The following is an 18,989-nucleotide window of genomic DNA, read 5'->3' as shown; positions in this document are numbered from 1 at the left end:
TGGGTGGACTCATTTACTTTTGAGCAAAGCCAATAGAGTCTAATAATAGATTAATGCAGTGTTGAGCTGTCATTCTCAGCATCTGTGTGGATGTTAAAATCGCCCACTATAATTATCTTATCTGAGCTAAGCACTAAGTCAGACAAAAGGTCTGAAAATTCACAGAGAAACTCACAGTAACGACCAGGTGGACGATAGATAATAACAATAAAACTGTTTTTTGGGACTTCCAATTTGTATGGACAAGACTAAGAGTCAAGCTTTCAAATGAATTAAAGCTCTGTCTGGGTTTTTGATTAATTAATAAGCTGGAATGGAAGACTGCTGCTAATCCTCCGCCCGGCCCGTGCTACGAGCATTTCTGACAGTTAGTGTGACTCGGGGTGTGTTGACTCATTTAAACTAACATATTCATCCTGCTGTAACCAGGTTTCTGTAAGGCAGAATAAATCAATATGTTGATCAATTATTATATCATTTACCAACAGGGCTTAGAAGAGAGAGACCCTAATGTTTAATAGACCACATTTAACTGTTTAGTCTGTGGTGCAGTTGAAGGTGCTATATTATTTTTTTCTTTTTGAATTTTTATGCTTAAATAGAATTTTTGCTGGTTATTGGTAGTCTGGGAGCAGGCACCGTCTCTACGGGGGATGGGGTAATGAGGGGATGGCAGGGGGAGAGAAGCTGCAGAGAGGGTGTGTAAGACTACAACTCTGCTTCCTGGTCCCAACCCTGGATAGTCACGGTTTGGAGGATTTTAAGAAAATTGGCCAGATTTCTAGAAATGAGAGCTGCTCCATCCAAAGTGGGATGGATGCCGTCTCTCCTAACAAAGACCAGGTTTTCCCCAGAAGCTTTGCCAATTATCTATGAAGCCCACCTCATTTTTTGGACACCACTCAGACAGCCAGCAATTCAAGGAGAACATGCGGCTAAACATGTCACTCCCGGATCTGATTGGGGAGGGACCCAGAGAAAACTACAGAGTCCGACAATTGGTTTTTGCAAAGTTACACACCGATTTAATGTTAATTTTAGTGACCTCCGATTGGCGTAACCGGGTGTCATTACTGCCGACGTGAATTACATCTTACCAAATTTACGCTTAGCCTTAGCCAGCAGTTTCAAATTTCCTTCAATGTCGCCTGCTCTGGCCCCCGGAAGACAATTGACTATGGTTGCTGGTGTCGCTAACTTCACATTTCTCAAACAGAGTCGCCAATAACCAGAGTTTGATCCTCGGCGGGTGTGTCGTCGAGTGGGGAAAAACGGTTAGAGATGTGAACGGGTTGGCGGTGTACACAGGGCTTCTGTTTAGGGCTACGCTTCCTCCTCACAGTCACCCAGTCGGCCTGCTTTCCCGGCTGCTCGGGATCTGCCAGGGGGTAACTAACGGCGGCTAAGCTACCTTGGTCCTGCACCGACTACAGGGGCCTGGCTAGCTGTAGAATTTTCCACGGTGCGGAGCCGAGTCTCCAATTCGCCCAGCCTGGCCTCCAAAGCTACGAATAAGCTACACTTATTACAAGTACCGTTACTGCTAAAGGAGGCTGAGGAATAACTAAAGATTTCAAACACAGAGCAGAAAAGTGCGGGAGAGACAGGAGAAGCCGCCATGCTAAATCGGCTAAGAGCTAGTAACTACGCTAAGCTAGCGGATTCCTAAAAACACGCAAAGTGAATAATGTGTAAATAATTTAGAGGTGATTCAGCAGAAGGAGTGCTTTAGTTAAGGCACGTAAAGATTACACTGGGAAACAAATCGTAATCTAGATAACTAGATCAATCTAACTGCGCAGATTAAACAGCTAACAGATACAGAAAAACACCGCTGTGCTCCGGAACAGGAAGTGATACAATACCGCAGTGAGAGCCAACCACCAGTAGAGGCAAGCAAGAGTGGATAAGGAGGAAGAAACCTTAAGCAGACCAGACCCAGAGGGGTGACCCACTGCTTAGGCCATTTTAACAGTTACAAGGTATTTACATATTGTACAAGAGTTTCTTTACAAACAGAAGAGCAACAAAAACAGAGTCCTTAACTGAAAGTACAGTAGAGCCTATCTTGGTTCTCTAATACATAGGTGTCCATGTCCAGCACTGGTAGGCTGCAGTGCAGGCCTTCCAGTCAGTGGTGCAACAGGCACGTAATTCTGAGATCAGTCCGGCACCCTGGGGTACAGGGCCAGGATCAGTCATTGGTGTAGTCAGTGTCTTGGACAGAGAGAAAAAGAGCAGAATCAGTCAGCCCTGAGGCCCCTGACCTGACCTGAGGCATTAATTCACCAGCAGTAAATCAAAAGGGGAGCAAAGAGATTGCTAAGGTGGTCGTCGGGAACTAGCCCTGAGCTTCACTAATAGACCCAGAATTTAGATGTAGTGAGGCAGAGACCTGTGTCATTGCTAATAACATGAATTAAAAAGGAGAGGAAGCATAGTTCCATACTGCACTGGTATGCTCGCCATATGAGAGGGAGAATAGCTACAGGGGCATCATTCCAAAAGGCAGGTGCACAATTAGAGAAGGCTCTGTGACCTGGTGACTTTTTTAACCTTGGGGACACAAAGTAGTCATGCGCCCTGGGAACGCAGAGCCTGGGCAGGTACGGTACGTACGGTGTAATTAGTTCAGCTAGCTAGGTAGGGAGGCGCTAATCCATGAATAATTTGAAAAGTTAATAGCAGAACCTTAAACTCAGACCTCACAGAGACAGGAAAACCAGTGAAGGGAGGCCAAAAATCAATGTAATGTGGTCAAACTTTCTAATCAAACTTTCTGCTTCGATTCTGTTCAAAAGTCTGGAAGCAGCATTTTGAACCAATTGGAGACCCCTAATGCTGGACTGCAGTAAACCAGAGAATAGAACATTCCTGTAGTCCAGCCTAGAAGAGATAAATGCATGGATCAGAGTCTCTTCAGCAGCCATAGACAGGAAGCGATGAATTGTGATTTCTCTGATGTGTAGGTCAAAAGACAATGTGGGATCAAAAATCACCCCAAGGTTTCTCACTTTGTCAAAGTGATGTACGAGTCTAAGTTAAGCATTAGCTGGACAAACTGATGTCAATATCTTGCTGGACCAAGGACCATCATTTCGGTCTTCTCCAAATTTAAAAGAACTTCCAAAACATCCAGCTTTTCACTGAAGCAAGGCAATCCTCTAAAGTCTTAATGTGTATGATATTACCAGCAGTTATCGGCATGTACAACTGAATATCATCAGCATAGCAGTGAAAAGTAATCCCATAATGTTGCAATATATGCCCAAGACAGATAAGGGGCATAAGACAGATCCTGTGGAACCCCGTACTTCATCGGAACAAGGTTTGAGGTGACGTTATTGTACAGGACACAGTGACAGCGACAGGTTAGTTAGGATGTCAACCATACAAGGACATTCCCAGCAATCCTAAAGTGATTCTCCAACTTATCGAGTAGCAAACGATGATCCACCATGTTGAACGCATTGCTAAAATATAACTAACAGAACTGTGGCGGTTGTCCAACTCCATAGTGAGGAAGAGATCATTTACCACTTTAGTAAGAGCTGTCTCTGTGGAATGATACAACCCCTGGCAAAAATTATGGAATCACCGGCCTCAGAGGATGTTCATTCAGTTGTTTAATTTTGTAGAAAAAAAGCAGATCACAGACATGACACAAAACTAAAGTCATTTCAAATGGCAACTTTCTGGCTTTAAGAAACACTATAAGAAATCAAGAAAAAAAGATTGTGGCAGTCAGTAACGGTTACTTTTTTAGACCAAGCAGAGGAAAAAAATATGGAATCACTCAATTCTGAGGATAAAATTATGGAATCACTCTGTAAATTTTCATCCCCCAAATTAACACCTGCATCAAATCAGATCTGCTCATTGACATTGACCCTATGCCATGACATTGACCCTATGTGTCTTTTTGCAAGGAATGTTTTTGCAGTTTTTGCTCTATGGCAAGATGCATTATCATCTTGAAAAATGATTTCATCATCCCCAAACATCCTTTCAATTGTCCAAAATATCAACATAAACGTGTGCATTTATTGATGATGTAATGACAGCCATCTCCTCAGTGCCTTTACCTGACATGCAGCCCCATATCATCAATGACTGCAGAAATTTACATGTTCTCTTCAGGCAGTCGTCTTTATAAATCTCACTGGAACGGCACCAAACAAAAGTTCCAGCATCATCACCTTGCCCAATGCAGATTCGAGATTCATCACTGAATATGACTTTCATCCAGTCATCCACAGTCCACGATTGCTTTTCCTTAGCCCAATGTAACCTTGTTTTTTTCTGTTTAGGTGTTAATGATGGCTTTCGTTTAGTTTTTCTGTATGTAAATCCCATTTCCTTTAGGCGGTTTCTTACAGTTCGGTCACAGACGTTGACTCCAGTTTCCTCCCATTCGTTCCTCATTTGTTGTACATTTTTCGATTTTTGAGACATATTGCTTTAAGTTTTCTGTCTTGACGCTTTGATGTCTTCCTTGGTCTACCAGTATGTTTGCCTTTAACAACCTTCCCATGTTGTTTGTATTTGGTCCAGAGTTTAGACACAGCTGACTGTGAACAACCAACATCTTTTGCAACATTGCGTGATGATTTACTCTCTTTTAAGAGTTTGATAATCCTCTCCTTTGTTTCAATTGACATCTCTTGTGTTGGAGCCATGATTCATGTCAGTCCACTTGGTGCAACAGCTCTCCAAGGTGTGATCACTCCTTTTTAGATGCAGACTAACGAGCAGATCTGATATGATGCAGGTGTTAGTTTTGGGGATGAAAATTTACAGGGTGATTCCATAATTTTTTCCTCAGAATTGAGTGATTCCATATTTTTTTCCTCTGCTTGGTCTAAAAAAGTAACCGTTACTGACTGCCACAATCTTTTTTTCTTGATTTCTTATAGTGTTTCTTAAAGCCAGAAAGTTGCCATTTGAAATGACTTTAGTTTTGTGTCATGTCTGTGATCTGCTTTTTTTCTACAAAATTAAACAACTGAATGAACATCCTCCGAGGCCGGTGATTCCATAATTTTTGCCAGGGGTTGTATTTTCTAAATGCAGATTGCAGTGGCTCAAAGAGGTTATTCTCAGAAAGTGATCCACAAGCTGCTGCAAAACTATTTTTTCAAGGATTTTATAAGAAAATGATAGGTTTGATATCGGCCGATAATTTTTCAGGAGAGCGCGGTCAAGGTTCGATTTCTTAAGTAATGGTTTAATCGCTGCGGATTTAAAGCATTTAGGAACAGATCCTGAGGTTAGTGTCAGGTTAATAATTTCTAATATAGTAGGCCCAAGTGTAGGCCACAGGTCCTTAAACAGTTTCATTAATATAGGGTCAAAAAGACAGGTCGTGCATTTCACAGAAATTACAAATTTCGTCAGCACATCCAGTGAGATAATGTTAAAGTGAATGTCAAGTTCAACACTTTCACTGCATATAGATGCAACTCTGAAGTCTGGATCTTAGTCTTGATCCAAAACAATCACAAACCCACACATTCAACACTCCCCACTCAGATATTCAAGAGTTGCGATCTGTTGATTCTGCAGAGATCACAGTATTGTCCACAAAGGAAAGGCCAGTAAAGTGTTTTTTTTTTTTTGCCAACATAGACACCTGAGTCAGTGGTTTCCACAACCCTAACTAACATTTAATCTATGTGTACCAAAACATCAAAGTGTGAAGGAATTAAGGATGTTCTCCTGATCAAAGTTTTACAAACTTGTATGCAAAAGCAGGTTGGAGGTGGGGTCATAGCTGGGCCTTGCATGGCTGCTGTTACCTCACTAATCATTGTTGATAATGTAACTCATGATGGCAGTGATATGTTCCTTCAGAATCAAACTGCTGACCTACAGTTGAACAGTCTGCACAAACATTTATTTATTTTTAAACAACCCCAAATCAGAAAAAGTTGTGATGGTGTGGAAAATGCAAAAAACCACAGTGATTCGGACCCTTACTTTAACTTTTATTTCTTTGATGACAACATGAACCCCAGATATTTCATTTTTCCTTTTCACAACATCTAAGACATTTTGGCATTCAAAATATCAAGCAAATAAGAGTTTCTGATGTTATTTTGTCCCATTGTTCCTGCAAAAACATACTGAGGTGTGCAACAGTACAGGGGTCATCATTGTTGCATTTTTCTATTTCAAAATTTTCCACCCATTCTCTATTGGGGACAGGTCAGGACTGCAGGCAGGCCAGTCCAGTATCCGTACCCTCTCCTTTCACAGCCATGCCTTTGTGGACGGCCCTGGAAAAGCATGTTGCTCTAAAATGATTTTTGGATTAATACTGCATTCACAGAAGTGTAAATTACCTTTGCCAAGGCCACTAACACAAACCCATACCATGACAGACCCTGGCTTTTGGTTTTGTTGCTGGTAAGATTTTGGATGGCACACAGCATCTATTGCTTCCACAAAAAACAAACAAACAACAACAACAAAAAAAAACTAACTTTAATACGGGTTCATCTGATCCCAATACATGTTTCCACTGTGTGATACCCAAATCAGATGCCTCAGAGCCCAGAGATGTTGATGCCACTTCTGGACAAGATTAACATAAGGCTTCTTTTTTTGTAAAGTAAAGATTTAAGTTGCATTTGCAAATGTAACTCCACACCTGACAAAGGTTTCCTAAAGTAATCCCTTGCCCATGTGGTTATATCAACTATTGATGGACTATTCTTGATGGAGTGCCGTGTGAGGAATCGGACATTACAGGGCTCCTTCATGCAATGAATTTCCAAAAGATTCCTTGAATCATTTCATGATATTATGCACTGCAGAGGGAGAAATATGCAAATCCCTTCCAAACCTTCTCTCAGGAACATCATTTTTAAACATTTGAATAATTTTCTCCCAAATTCCTTGACAAACTGGAGCTCCTCTGCCTTTCTTTGCTCTTCAAAGATTTGGCATTTCATAGATACTGCTTTTGTACCAAATCATGATTACAATCATCTGCTGACACCACCTGTTTGAAATAACATCCTTAAATGCAGGAATGGATGCGTATTAACAAATGAAATGAAGCTGACCACACAAAACATAAAATATCTTGGGTTCACGTCATCTGAAATGACGTATAAGTCAAGGGGTTTTTGTTTCCATTTCCCATACCACACTGACATTTTCAGATTTGGGGTTATAAGTGAAACTCATCTTCGTGTGTAATGCTAAAGTTTCATTATGCAAAGAGCAGCTAATAAGAGTTAACTAGATGAGCGCTTGCCCAGAAAAATTACAGATTAACAGCAGTTTGTCTTAATATTTACACTTTGTTAATTAAAATAAAATACTCCACTTCTAAATGTTATAATTACATTTGAAAAGTGAGTCGTACCACTATGAGCTAAGAGCAGGGCCAACTGTTACAGTTCAGTGTTCAGTGGCAACAAGAAACCATTTAAACAGTGTTTCTCGTTGCCCTGTTGATTAACATTCATTAGCCAGTTAGCTTATATTGGTGTTTGCATTCTAAAAATAAATAATGTACTGATTAAATTCATTTGTGTCCCCAGCGAAAAGATTCCGTCCAAAACATCTAACAACAGAGCCTAGGTTGAAAATGTTGAAGTTCTCCTTTAAAGACCAGGGTGGTCTCACCTTATTGGTCACAGAATATTTGGGATAACACCCCCCCCCCCCCCCCCCCCCCACCACCACCACCACTTTCATCACTGGATTCAAGATACTCACTGTAGGTGGCATGATGTAGGACTGATGATGTATCCAGGATGGGTTGTGTACCTACAACAAGAAACAGCATGAGATTACATCAAACAGCTGCCCTGTCATGTTATATCTGGAATATTATGGCCGTTTTATAGTGATGGAGTTTAGTTAGTGTGACCCATCTGAGAGACCTGGTAGGTGGACACCGGTGAGTGCATGTATGGGGAGAGTGAGGTCGGTGCCATCATCCGGTTTGGGGCAATGCTGTAAGGAGAAGAGTAGAACCTGCAGCAGAGACACATTATTAGTTACCAAAATGTGATGCCTCTACATCACATACCAAATATGTAGGTGTCAGATTAACAGTACTGACCCATTCTGTAAGGCTGTTGTGGGATCATACGTTAGTGTCATTCCTCCCTGTGGGGGAAAAAAAATACTGTTTGAATAAAGGATGACCAATGACTTATACCACAAGCCCAGATCAATGTTGTACAGTAAAGAATAAATGTTCTCCAGGCTGAAAGACAAGAAAAACTCACCGTCTCACCATCTCTTGTCCACAAACGGCCATTTTGCAGATATTTCCCTTGACTCTGACGCTTCTTCTGGCCGCCATCAGCAAATTTGCATAACAAGGGCTCTGATGGGACTGGACCAGAGAATTGTTAAGAGGGAAAGTCTTATGGTCTTATGTCAAGTATTATTATTGAAACGGGATACTTCTTTTTTTTTAAACTATTAACCTGTAGAAATTCCATATCAACTGAAATAGAAAAGAAGCCTCACCTGGCACTCCAGGAGGAGTCTTGATATACTTTCCATTGAAATGCTGAATAATGGCCTCACACTTCTCTGTTGACTCCATCCTGCATGAAAAAACTTGATTATTATTATTATTATTATTAGTCTCTCTCTCTGTGTGTGTGTGTGTGTGTGTGTGTGTGTGTGTGTGTGTGTGTGTGTGTGTGTGTGTGTGTGTGTGTGTCTAACAGTAGGGGGAAACAGAATATCACTCACAGCTGTGCTGAAGTTACACAGTGCAGGGTATTTTGTGCTCATACTGGCCACAAGGGGGCTCAATAGTCATTGCTACCACTGGAAAGATTCCTTGGGACCAGAAAGTATTCACACTGCTTCACTTTTTCCACGTTTTATGTTAAAGCCTTATTCCGAAATGGAGTAAATTTATTTTTTTCCCATCAAAATTGTACTCACAACACCCCTTAATGACAACATGAAAAATCTTTTTGGACATTTTTGCAAATTTATTAAAAATAAAAACTAAGGACTCACATTTACGTATGTATTCACAGCCTTTGCTCAATACTTTGTTGATGCACCTTTGGCAGCAATTACAGCCTCAAGTCTTCTTTAATATGATTCCACAATCCTGATGCACATATCTTTGGGTTTTGCCCATCCCTCTTTGCAGCACCTCTCAAGCTCCATCAGGTTGGATGGGGAGCGTCGGTGCACAGCAATTTTCAGATCTCTCTGGAGACATTCAATCGGATTCAGGTCTAATCTCTGGCTGGGTCACTCCTTTGATAACTTGGCTGTGTGCTTAGGGTCACTGACCTGCTGAAGGATGAACCATTGCCTTAGTCTGAGGTCAAGAGCACTCTGGAGGGATGTGTAGGGATGGTGCGTGGTTTCCTCCTAACATGACACTTGGCATTCACACCAAAGAATTCAATCTTTGTTTCATTATATCACAGGATTTTGTTTCTCATGGTCTGCGAGTCCTTCAGGTGCCTTTTGGCAAACTCCAGGTGGGCTGCCATGCACCTTTTATTAAGGAGTAGTTTCAGTCTGCGACTCTAGCATACAAGCCTGATTGGTGGATTACTGCTGGGATGGTTGCTTGTCCGTCTGTAAGGTTCTCCTCTTTCCACAGACGACTCTTGGAGCTCTGACAGAGTGACCATTGGGTTCTTGGTCACCTCCCTAACTAAGACCATTGTCCCCCTATTGCTCAGTTTAGACGGGCAGCTAGCTCTAAGAAGAGTCCTGGTGGATCAGAATGTCTTCCTTTTCCAGATGATGGAGGCCACTGTGCTCATTGGGAGCTTCAATGCAGCAGAAATCTTTATGTACCCTTCCACAGATTTGTGCCTTGAGACGATCCTGTCTTGGAGATCGACAGACAATTCCTTTGACTTCATGTGTGGTTTGTGCTCTGACATGCACTGTCAACTGTGGGACCTTATATGTAGGTCCCACATGAACTGAGTTTACCCCAGGTGGACTCCAATTAAGCTGTAGAAACATCTCAAGGATTATCTGTAGAAACAGGATGCACCTGAGCTCAATTTTAAGATTCATGACAAAGGCTGTGAATACTTACGTACCTGTAATTTCTTAGTTTTTAAATTTTTAATAAATTTGGAAAAAAAAAAAACTTTTTCACACTGTCATTATGGGGTATTGTATGTAGAATTTTGAGGAAAATAATGAATTTCATCCATTTTGGAACAAGGCTGTAACATAACAAAATGTGGAAAAATTGAAGCACTATGAATACTTTCCGGATGCACTGTAAAGTTGAACTATAATGCATTTTTTCTGGCACTGTATAACTTGGGAGGACTCCCTTCCTTACCCCCACTCCATCTCATACAGCTGTCCAAGTACTTTTGAGTCAATACACAAAGTTTGCACCTGGCAAAGCCCACTCCTCGACTGGCTCCGTTGGCGTCCCGGAGGATCCGCGTTGAAATTGCCTGGCTGAAGGGCTTCAACATGTTCTCCAGCTCCTGCTCATCCATAGACAGCGGCAGGTTGGACATGTACAAGTTGGTAGGGTCCTGCTCCTGTTGCTGAAAAGAGAGAAGAGAAACTCAAGGATTGAGATTTCCAAATATTCTAAGCAATCAGATGGTGGTAAAGCTCTTCTTGTCACAATTTCTGGACCACAACTGCTGTGTGTAATAACACAAGTACATACACACACACACACACACACACACACACACACACACACACACACACACACACACACACACACACACGAAAGCAAGAGCTCTTCAAAGTGGGAAAAACAAAAGGGGGAAAAAAAAAAACAAGATGGAATTTACAGTACATGTCGACAAAATTATTGGTACCCTCTATTTTATGTACAGATTTTAATATATGGTCAGAAATAAATGCAAACAAAGCAATTTTGTTTGATCAAAAATATTTTTTATAAAGTCCAAAGTTATTTGGCAACAAGAAGAAAACAAAATGCTTTCATAAAGTGAAACAAAACATCCTGATATAAAATGTATACTGGACACAATTATTGGCATCCTTTGATGAATTTGCAGTAAATCATCATTTTTACAGCCAGTTTTCAACTGTTTACAACTCTGAAGAAGTGATGGGTTTCTGTGACTGTGACGAGAAATTGTACACAGTGCAGCTTTTGTCTGTCACACCACCACTCACAACCTCATTCTGAAGTGGAGCAGAGAAGGACTTTCAAACAACAAACCAGATCAAATCTAGGCCTCTATCTCTCATGCACCTTCTGGGAATCTGTAGTTGAATTTTCACATCATCTTTTTAAGAAATAAAACTTCTCTGTGCCACTCCACCATAAAGCTGTGGAACAGGTGATGGAACAGTTAAAAGTTACACTGTGCACAATTGCTACAGTCACAGCCACAAATGCCTAGAACTTCCTCAGCGTTGTCTTGGTGGCTTTCATCACTCATTTCCTTCTTGCATGGTCACTCAGTTTTTGAGTACTGCGTCCTCCAGACAGATTTACCATACAGTACCCCACTGTTTGTATTTCTTAAAGATTTATGTAAATGACTTGAAATCTTCATGTATCCATCCCCTGGCTTGTCTAAAGAAAACTGGCTGTAAAAATGACAATTTGCTGTTAATTCATCAAAAAGTAACTCTGTGCAACACAGATTTCATGTCAAGATCTTTTGTTTCACTTCAGGAAAGCATTTTGTTTTGCTCTTGCCACCAATAACTTTGGGCATTTTTAAAAATAATTTTGATAAAACAAAATTGCTTTGTTTGCATTTATTTATGACCATATATTAAAATGCTACATAAAATATAGGAGTAAAAAAGATAATGAGTGACAGCTGTCACCCCCGGCTGTGTCCGTGGCAGCAGCGCCTTCTCATGCCTGAAGCCCGCACTTCAGGCAGGGCACCCTTTGGTGGTGGGCCAGCAGTACCTCCTCTTCTGGCGGTCCACACAACACATACGCTGTAGCATCACAGTTTTATTCCATTTGTTCAGGTGCATCCATCCATGTGGGTCCTGCCTATATCAATCTTGTAGCTTTGCAGCCATTTTGAATTATTCTTATTCTTTACTAAAACAGTATTTTTTGATAGACGTCAATGTGACAGCAATGAAACTTGTCACATAGCTTCCACATGGTACCCCTATGCAGACAAAAAAAACTGCACTTATAAACAACAAGGTGGTGCTATAAGATATGTTGTGTCTAATAAATCCTGAACTGTACAACATAGAATCAAAATTCTTTGATAATTATATTCCTTTGTGTATTCTACATTTAAATACATTGGCCTAGCTCATTTTGTTCTGTGAAATTCTTCACCATTTGTACATGGGCGCAATTTGGTGGGGGATAGGGGGGACATGTCCCCCCCACCTTTTCAACCAGGGGGGACAGAATATGGTATGTCCCCCCCACCTTCTGACATATATGTGTGTACTTGAAACATGCTATGCCAGTCTTATGTGCAAACCATGTCAGTCTTATGTGCAAAACCATGTCAGAATAGTATCTTTGTTTCTGCAAGTTTGTATTTTTAGCAGCATTGACTCTTTTACAACACCTGTTTCTTGTTTGTCCCATTGTTTGTCCCATTCGGAATTTTCTGGTACTGCATTTGCCCTGATGTGAAACCAAAAATAGTTGCCTCTTGGGACTAGTGTCTACACATAAGTATCAATGGACCATATGCTAATTTACTAAATTCTGAAAGTTAGAAAAGGAAATCAGAAAAGCTATCTGGGACCTCAAAAAGCCCATTTGCAATTATTGCTTGATCTCCAAAATCAGTCTATGCAGGCGAAATTATGTTCAGTATAAGTGTTGTCATTAGTGCCACTTCAAAAATTAAATTCATGATGAGTAATTTATCCTAAACTTATGATCTGTTGTTTTTTCAAATTTATCCAAAACCAAATCTTGAGAAAATAAAATACAGTATGCGATAGTTAATAATTATTAACAGCCTGTTCTTTCATATTTATGAATACATTTTACCACACTGCAGTTTTTTTTTAATGAAAACTCAACCTATCATTCTTTTTGAGTTCTACACATGTGGTGATACCTTATTTACACCAGGATGTTAATAAAATCAATGCTGGCTATTCTCAGAATAAAGTACTTATATCCACAGTTTCAAATTGCGTAAGTCAAATGGTGTCCACTTTATGGTCTTCTCAAAACAATAAAATTACTGTTCTGGATGCTCAGAATGCATCTGAGCTTATCCAGACCCCCGGCCTATGGGCTTCGGCCCTGCGGGCCTTGCACTTTGATCCCCCCAATTTCTAGTTCTAAATTGCGCCCTTGCATTCGTAAATGTTGGAAAATGTGTCTTTTGCCAATAATTACTGTATGGAGGCACCAGCCAGAAAAAAAGAACAGGAGGGTCAAAGTGTTGTGTGGGCCGCTGAAGAGGAGGTACTGCTGGCCCACCACCACCAGAGGGCGCCCTGCCTGGAGTGCGGGCTCCAGGCACCAGAGGGCGCTGCCGCATCATGGGAGTAATCTGGGTGACAGCTGTCACCCATCACCAAACACAGCTGTTTCCACTCAGCACCGAGGTATATCAGGAGGACGGCGTCTCCACCTCAGTGCCGAGATATCACCTAAGACCAAGGTAGTATTCTCTGCAGGTATACTTTGCATTATTAACTAAGACTGTCAAAACCGTTTTTCAGGACTGGTGACTACTAAGAACCTTATTCCTTGGATAAGTACTCACCTTCCTGCTGAACTTTGTCAAGAGGTGGAGGCGGCTTCTCCCCTCTCTGTAACTGGGTGCGTTCATCCACTCCTGTGTGTTGTTGCTCTCTCCTGCCAGCAGTACCGGATCCGACGAGCGGAGGCAGTGGCCACCTGGGAAGTCGGGACTTGGCGGTTCCAGTATTTCCAGGGTTCGGTGGCAGAGGAGATCTGGGTGGTTCCGGTTCGACTGAGACGGACGTCTCCTACCTTCGAGCCTGCCCACACGACACCAGCGGATTCGACCCTAAATTGTGTTTGTTGTATTACTCTTGCTTGTTCAGTAGTAAATCTTGTTATTTACTTTCTCCATTGTCCGTTCATTGCGCCCCCTGTTGTGGGTCCGTGTTCCAACACTTTCACAACAGGATATCTCGGCCAGCGTCATGGACCCCGAGGGGCGTCAACCGGCTGTTGAACGGCCAATGGAAGACCAAGACGCGGCGGAGGCTTCGGGAGGGGTAATCGGCGAGTTGCAGCGGATCCTCACCGCTTTCACCTCTCGGATCGATTCAATGACCGAGCAATACGTTCTCCTAAACCGCAGGGTGGAGGCTCTCGCCGCACAAGTGGAGGCGCGCCCTTCGGGCGCCGCTGCGGCTCTCCCTCCCGAGGACCCTGCGCGTGAAAGTGACGTTCCACTGGTCGTTCAACGGTCCCTTCCTCCGTCCCCAGAAGCATACATAAGCCCTCCAGAACCGTACGGAGGCTGTGTGGAGACGTGCGCGGATTTTCTGATGCAGTGTTCGCTCGTCTTCGCACAGCGTCCCGTAATGTACGCGACTGATGCTAGCAAAGTAGCTTATGTAATAAATCTGCTTCGCGGGGAGGCACGCGCTTGGGCTACAGCGCTCTGGGAGCAGAACTCACGGCTCCTTCATACGTACGTTGGGTTTGTACGGGAGCTCAGAACGGTGTTCGACCATCCCAACAGAGGAGAGTCCGCTTCAACCGCGCTACTGTCAATGAGACAGGGGCGTCGGAGCGCAGCTGCCTATGCAGTCGCCTTCCGCATCGCGGCGGCGAGATCCGGCTGGAATAGCACTGCCCTCCGCGCCGCCTTTGTAAACGGACTGTCACTGGTCCTAAAAGAGCATCTGGTGGCGAAGGACGAACCGCGGGACTTAGACGGGCTCATCGATCTAGTCATACGACTCGACAACCGGTTAGAAGAACGCCGTCGGGAACGAGGCGAAGGGCGTGGCCAGGCACGCGTCGTCCCTCTCCCTTCCGGTTCCGATCGAGCACCGCCTTCCCCACGCTCCACAGCCCCTGCGCTCCGTGGGGTCACAGCTCCCCCTACTGACGAAGCTAGGGACACGAGTAGGGCAACATTTAGGGCACCAGATGCACAGAGGAGATGGACCCACGGAGCGTGTCTTGTTTGTGGTTCAATAGAGCACCATGTGAGAGACTGCCCCGAGCGGTCAAACGCCAAATGCCCGCCCCTAGAGACTGGGCCAGGGGTGGGTCAAAACATTCACGTGGGACACACCCACATTGCTACACGACTCCCAGTCACGATCCTGTTTGAGGATTCAACCCTGAAGGCCCCAGCACTGGTGGACACGGGCTCTGAGGGGAATCTGCTTGACAGTAGATGGGCCAGGGAGATAGGGCTCCCTCTGGTGGCTCTTACCTCGCCTGTGCAGGTTCGGGCACTAGATGGCTCCCTACTCCCACCAATTACGCACAAGACACCTCCAGTAACTCTGGTGGTGTCAGGTAACCACCGGGAGGTGATCGAGTTCTTCGTGACTAAGGCCACCTCCCGTGTGGTTTTAGGGTTTCCATGGATGCTTAAACACAATCCCCGGATTGATTGGCCGTCCGGGGTAGTGGTTCAGTGGAGCGAAACCTGCCATCGGGAGTGTCTCGGTTCCTCGGTTCCTCCCGGCTCCCAAGCTAAAGAGGAGGTCCGAGTCCCGCCCAATCTGAAGGCGGTGCCAGCGGAGTACCATGACCTCGCTGATGTGTTCAGCAAGGATCTGGCTCTCACGCTTCCTCCCCACCGCCCGTATGATTGTGCCATCGATTTGGTTCCAGGCAGTGAGTTCCCGTCCAGTAGGCTGTACAACCTCTCACGGCCGGAACGCGAATCAATGGAGACCTACATCCGGGACTCATTAGCTGCCGGATTGATCCGGAATTCCACCTCACCGATGGGCGCAGGTTTCTTTTTTGTGGGTAAAAAAGATGGCGGGCTTCGTCCATGCATTGATTACAGGGGGTTGAACGAGATCACGGTTCGCAACCGATACCCGTTGCCCTTGTTGGATTCAGTGTTCACTCCCTTGCATGGAGCCAAAATGTTCACCAAGCTGGATCTTAGGAATGCGTATCATTTGGTTCGGATTCGGAAGGGAGACGAATGGAAGACGGCATTTAACACCCCCTTAGGTCATTTTGAGTACCTGGTCATGCCGTTCGGTCTCACTAACGCTCCCGCGACTTTCCAAGCGTTGGTAAACGATGTCTTGCGGGACTTCCTGCACCGGTTCGTCTTCGTATATCTGGACGATATACTCATCTTTTCCCCGGATCCTGAGACTCATGTCCGGCATGTCCGTCAGGTTCTGCAGCGGTTGTTGGAGAACCGGCTGTTTGTGAAGGGCGAGAAGTGTGAGTTCCACCGCACTTCTTTGTCCTTCCTGGGGTTTATCATCTCCTCTAACTCCGTCGCCCCGGACCCGGCCAAGGTTGCGGCGGTGAGAGATTGGCCCCAACCTACAAGCCGTAGGAAGCTGCAACAGTTCCTCGGCTTTGCAAATTTCTACAGGAGGTTCATTAAGGGCTACAGTCAGGTAGTTAGCCCCCTGACAGCCCTGACCTCTCCAAAAGTTCCCTTCACCTGGTCGGACCGGTGCGAGGCCGCGTTCAAGGAGTTGAAACGGCGCTTCTCGTCTGCACCAGTTCTGGTGCAGCCCGATCCTAGCCGCCAGTTGGTGGTTGAAGTGGATGCCTCGGACTCAGGGATAGGAGCGGTGCTCTCCCAGAGCGGGAAGACCGATAAGGTCCTTCACCCGTGTGCCTATTTTTCTCGCAGGTTGACCCCCGCTGAGCGGAATTATGACGTCGGCAATCGGGAACTCCTTGCTGTGAAAGAGGCCCTCGAAGAGTGGAGACATCTGTGGGAGGGAACAGCCGTGCCATTCACGGTTTTCACTGACCATTGGAACCTGGAGTACATCAGAACCGCCAAGCGTCTGAACCCCAGGCAAGCCCGCTGGTCACTGTTCTTTGGCCGTTTTGACTTCCGGATTACCTACCGCCCCGGGACCAAGAATCAGAGATCGGATGCATTGTCCCGGGTGCACGAAGATGAGGTCAAAACGGAACCGTCGGATCCCCCGGATCCCATCATCCCGGAGTCCGCTATCGTGGCCGCCCTCACCTGGGACGTGGAGAAGACCGTCCGGGAGGCCCTGACCCGTGTCCCGGACCCCGGAAACGGACCAAAAAACAGACTATACGTCCCACCAGAAGCTAGGGCTGCAGTCCTGGACTTCTGTCACGGTTCTAAGCTCTCCTGTCACCCAGGGGTGCGAAGGACCGTGGCAGTCGTCCGGCAACGCTTCTGGTGGGCATCCCTGGAGACCGACGTCCGGGACTACATCCAGGCCTGTACCACCTGTGCCAGGGGCAAGGCAGATCATAGAAAAACCTCAGGGCAACTACAGCCATTGCCCGTGCCTCATCGCCCCTGGTCCCACATCGGCCTGGACTTCGTCACGGGTCTCCCGCCGTCCCAGGGAAACACTGTCATCTTCACGATAGTGGACCGTTTCTCCAAGGCGGCCCACTTCGTGGCCCTCCCGAAGCTCCCTACGGCCCAGGAGACAGCGGACCTCCTGGTCCACCACGTCGTCCGTCTGCATGGCATACCATCAGACATCGTCTCCGATCGCGGTCCCCAGTTCACCTCACATGTCTGGAGGAGTTTCTGCCGGGAACTGGGGGCCACGGTCAGCCTCTCGTCTGGGTACCACCCCCAGACCAACGGGCAGGCAGAGCGGGCGAATCAAGAACTGGAGCAGACACTTCGCTGTGTGACAGCCGCGCACCCGACGGCCTGGAGTACCCATCTGGCCTGGATCGAGTACGCCCACAACAGCCAAGTGTCATCAGCCACCGGCCTCTCCCCGTTTGAGGCGTGCTTGGGGTATCAGCCCCCCTTGTTTCCGGTGGTTGAGGGAGAGGTCGGTGTGCCCTCGGTCCAGGCCCACCTACGGAAGTGCCGTCGGGTGTGGCGGGCCGCCCGCTCTGCTTTGTTGCAGGCCCAGACGAGGGCGAAGAAACATGCAGACCGGCGACGGGCCCCGGCTCCCAAGTATCGTCCTGGGCAGGAGGTCTGGTTATCCACCAAGGACATTCCCCTACAGGTTACCTCTCCTAAACTGCAAGAACGATACATCGGACCATATAAAATCCTCAAAGTCATCAACCCCGCCGCAGTGAGGCTCCAGCTTCCGGCCTCACTGCGGATCCATCCAGTTTTCCATGTTTCCCGGATCAAGCCTCTTCGCACCTCACCCCTCTGCACCCCGGGTCCGGCACCGCCTCCTGCCCGGATCATCGACGGAGCACCGGCTTGGACTGTCCGCCGGCTCCTTGACGTCCGTCGGATGGGCCGGGGTTTTCAGTATCTGGTGGACTGGGAGGGGTACGGCCCCGAGGAGCGCTCCTGGGTGAAGAAGGGCTTCATCCTGGACCCGGCCCTCCTGGCCGACTTCTACCGTCGCCATCCGGATAAGCCCGGTTGTGCGCCAGGAGGCGCCCGTTGAGGGGGGGGTCCTGTTGTGTGGGCCGCTGAAGAGGAGGTACTGCTGGCCCACCACCACCAGAGGGCGCCCTGCCTGGAGTGCGGGCTCCAGGCACCAGAGGGCGCTGCCGCATCATGGGAGTAATCTGGGTGACAGCTGTCACCCATCACCAAACACAGCTGTTTCCACTCAGCACCGAGGTATATCAGGAGGACGGCGTCTCCACCTCAGTGCCGAGATATCACCTAAGACCAAGGTAGTATTCTCTGCAGGTATACTTTGCATTATTAACTAAGACTGTCAAAACCGTTTTTCAGGACTGGTGACTACTAAGAACCTTATTCCTTGGATAAGTACTCACCTTCCTGCTGAACTTTGTCAAGAGGTGGAGGCGGCTTCTCCCCTCTCTGTAACTGGGTGCGTTCATCCACTCCTGTGTGTTGTTGCTCTCTCCTGCCAGCAGTACCGGATCCGACGAGCGGAGGCAGTGGCCACCTGGGAAGTCGGGACTTGGC

General features: G+C 45.9%; 1 protein-coding gene across 1 annotated transcript in view; it reads right to left on the bottom strand.

Moving 5' to 3' along the window:
- rbms2b (RNA binding motif, single stranded interacting protein 2b) overlaps positions 1–18,989 on the bottom strand; it is a 119,753-nt gene that overhangs the window by 9,310 nt on the left and 91,454 nt on the right. Inside the window, 6 exon segments of the mRNA XM_034172430.1 lie at positions 7,731–7,782; positions 7,899–7,992; positions 8,081–8,127; positions 8,250–8,359; positions 8,497–8,576; positions 10,372–10,529. Of these exon segments, the coding sequence (XP_034028321.1) occupies positions 7,731–7,782; positions 7,899–7,992; positions 8,081–8,127; positions 8,250–8,359; positions 8,497–8,576; positions 10,372–10,529 (541 nt within the window).

The sequence above is a fragment of the Thalassophryne amazonica genome, chromosome 6 (assembly GCF_902500255.1).
Source record: "Thalassophryne amazonica chromosome 6, fThaAma1.1, whole genome shotgun sequence".
NCBI classification, from domain to species: domain Eukaryota; kingdom Metazoa; phylum Chordata; class Actinopteri; order Batrachoidiformes; family Batrachoididae; genus Thalassophryne; species Thalassophryne amazonica.
This window is presented reverse-complemented; position numbering and strand designations above follow the sequence as displayed.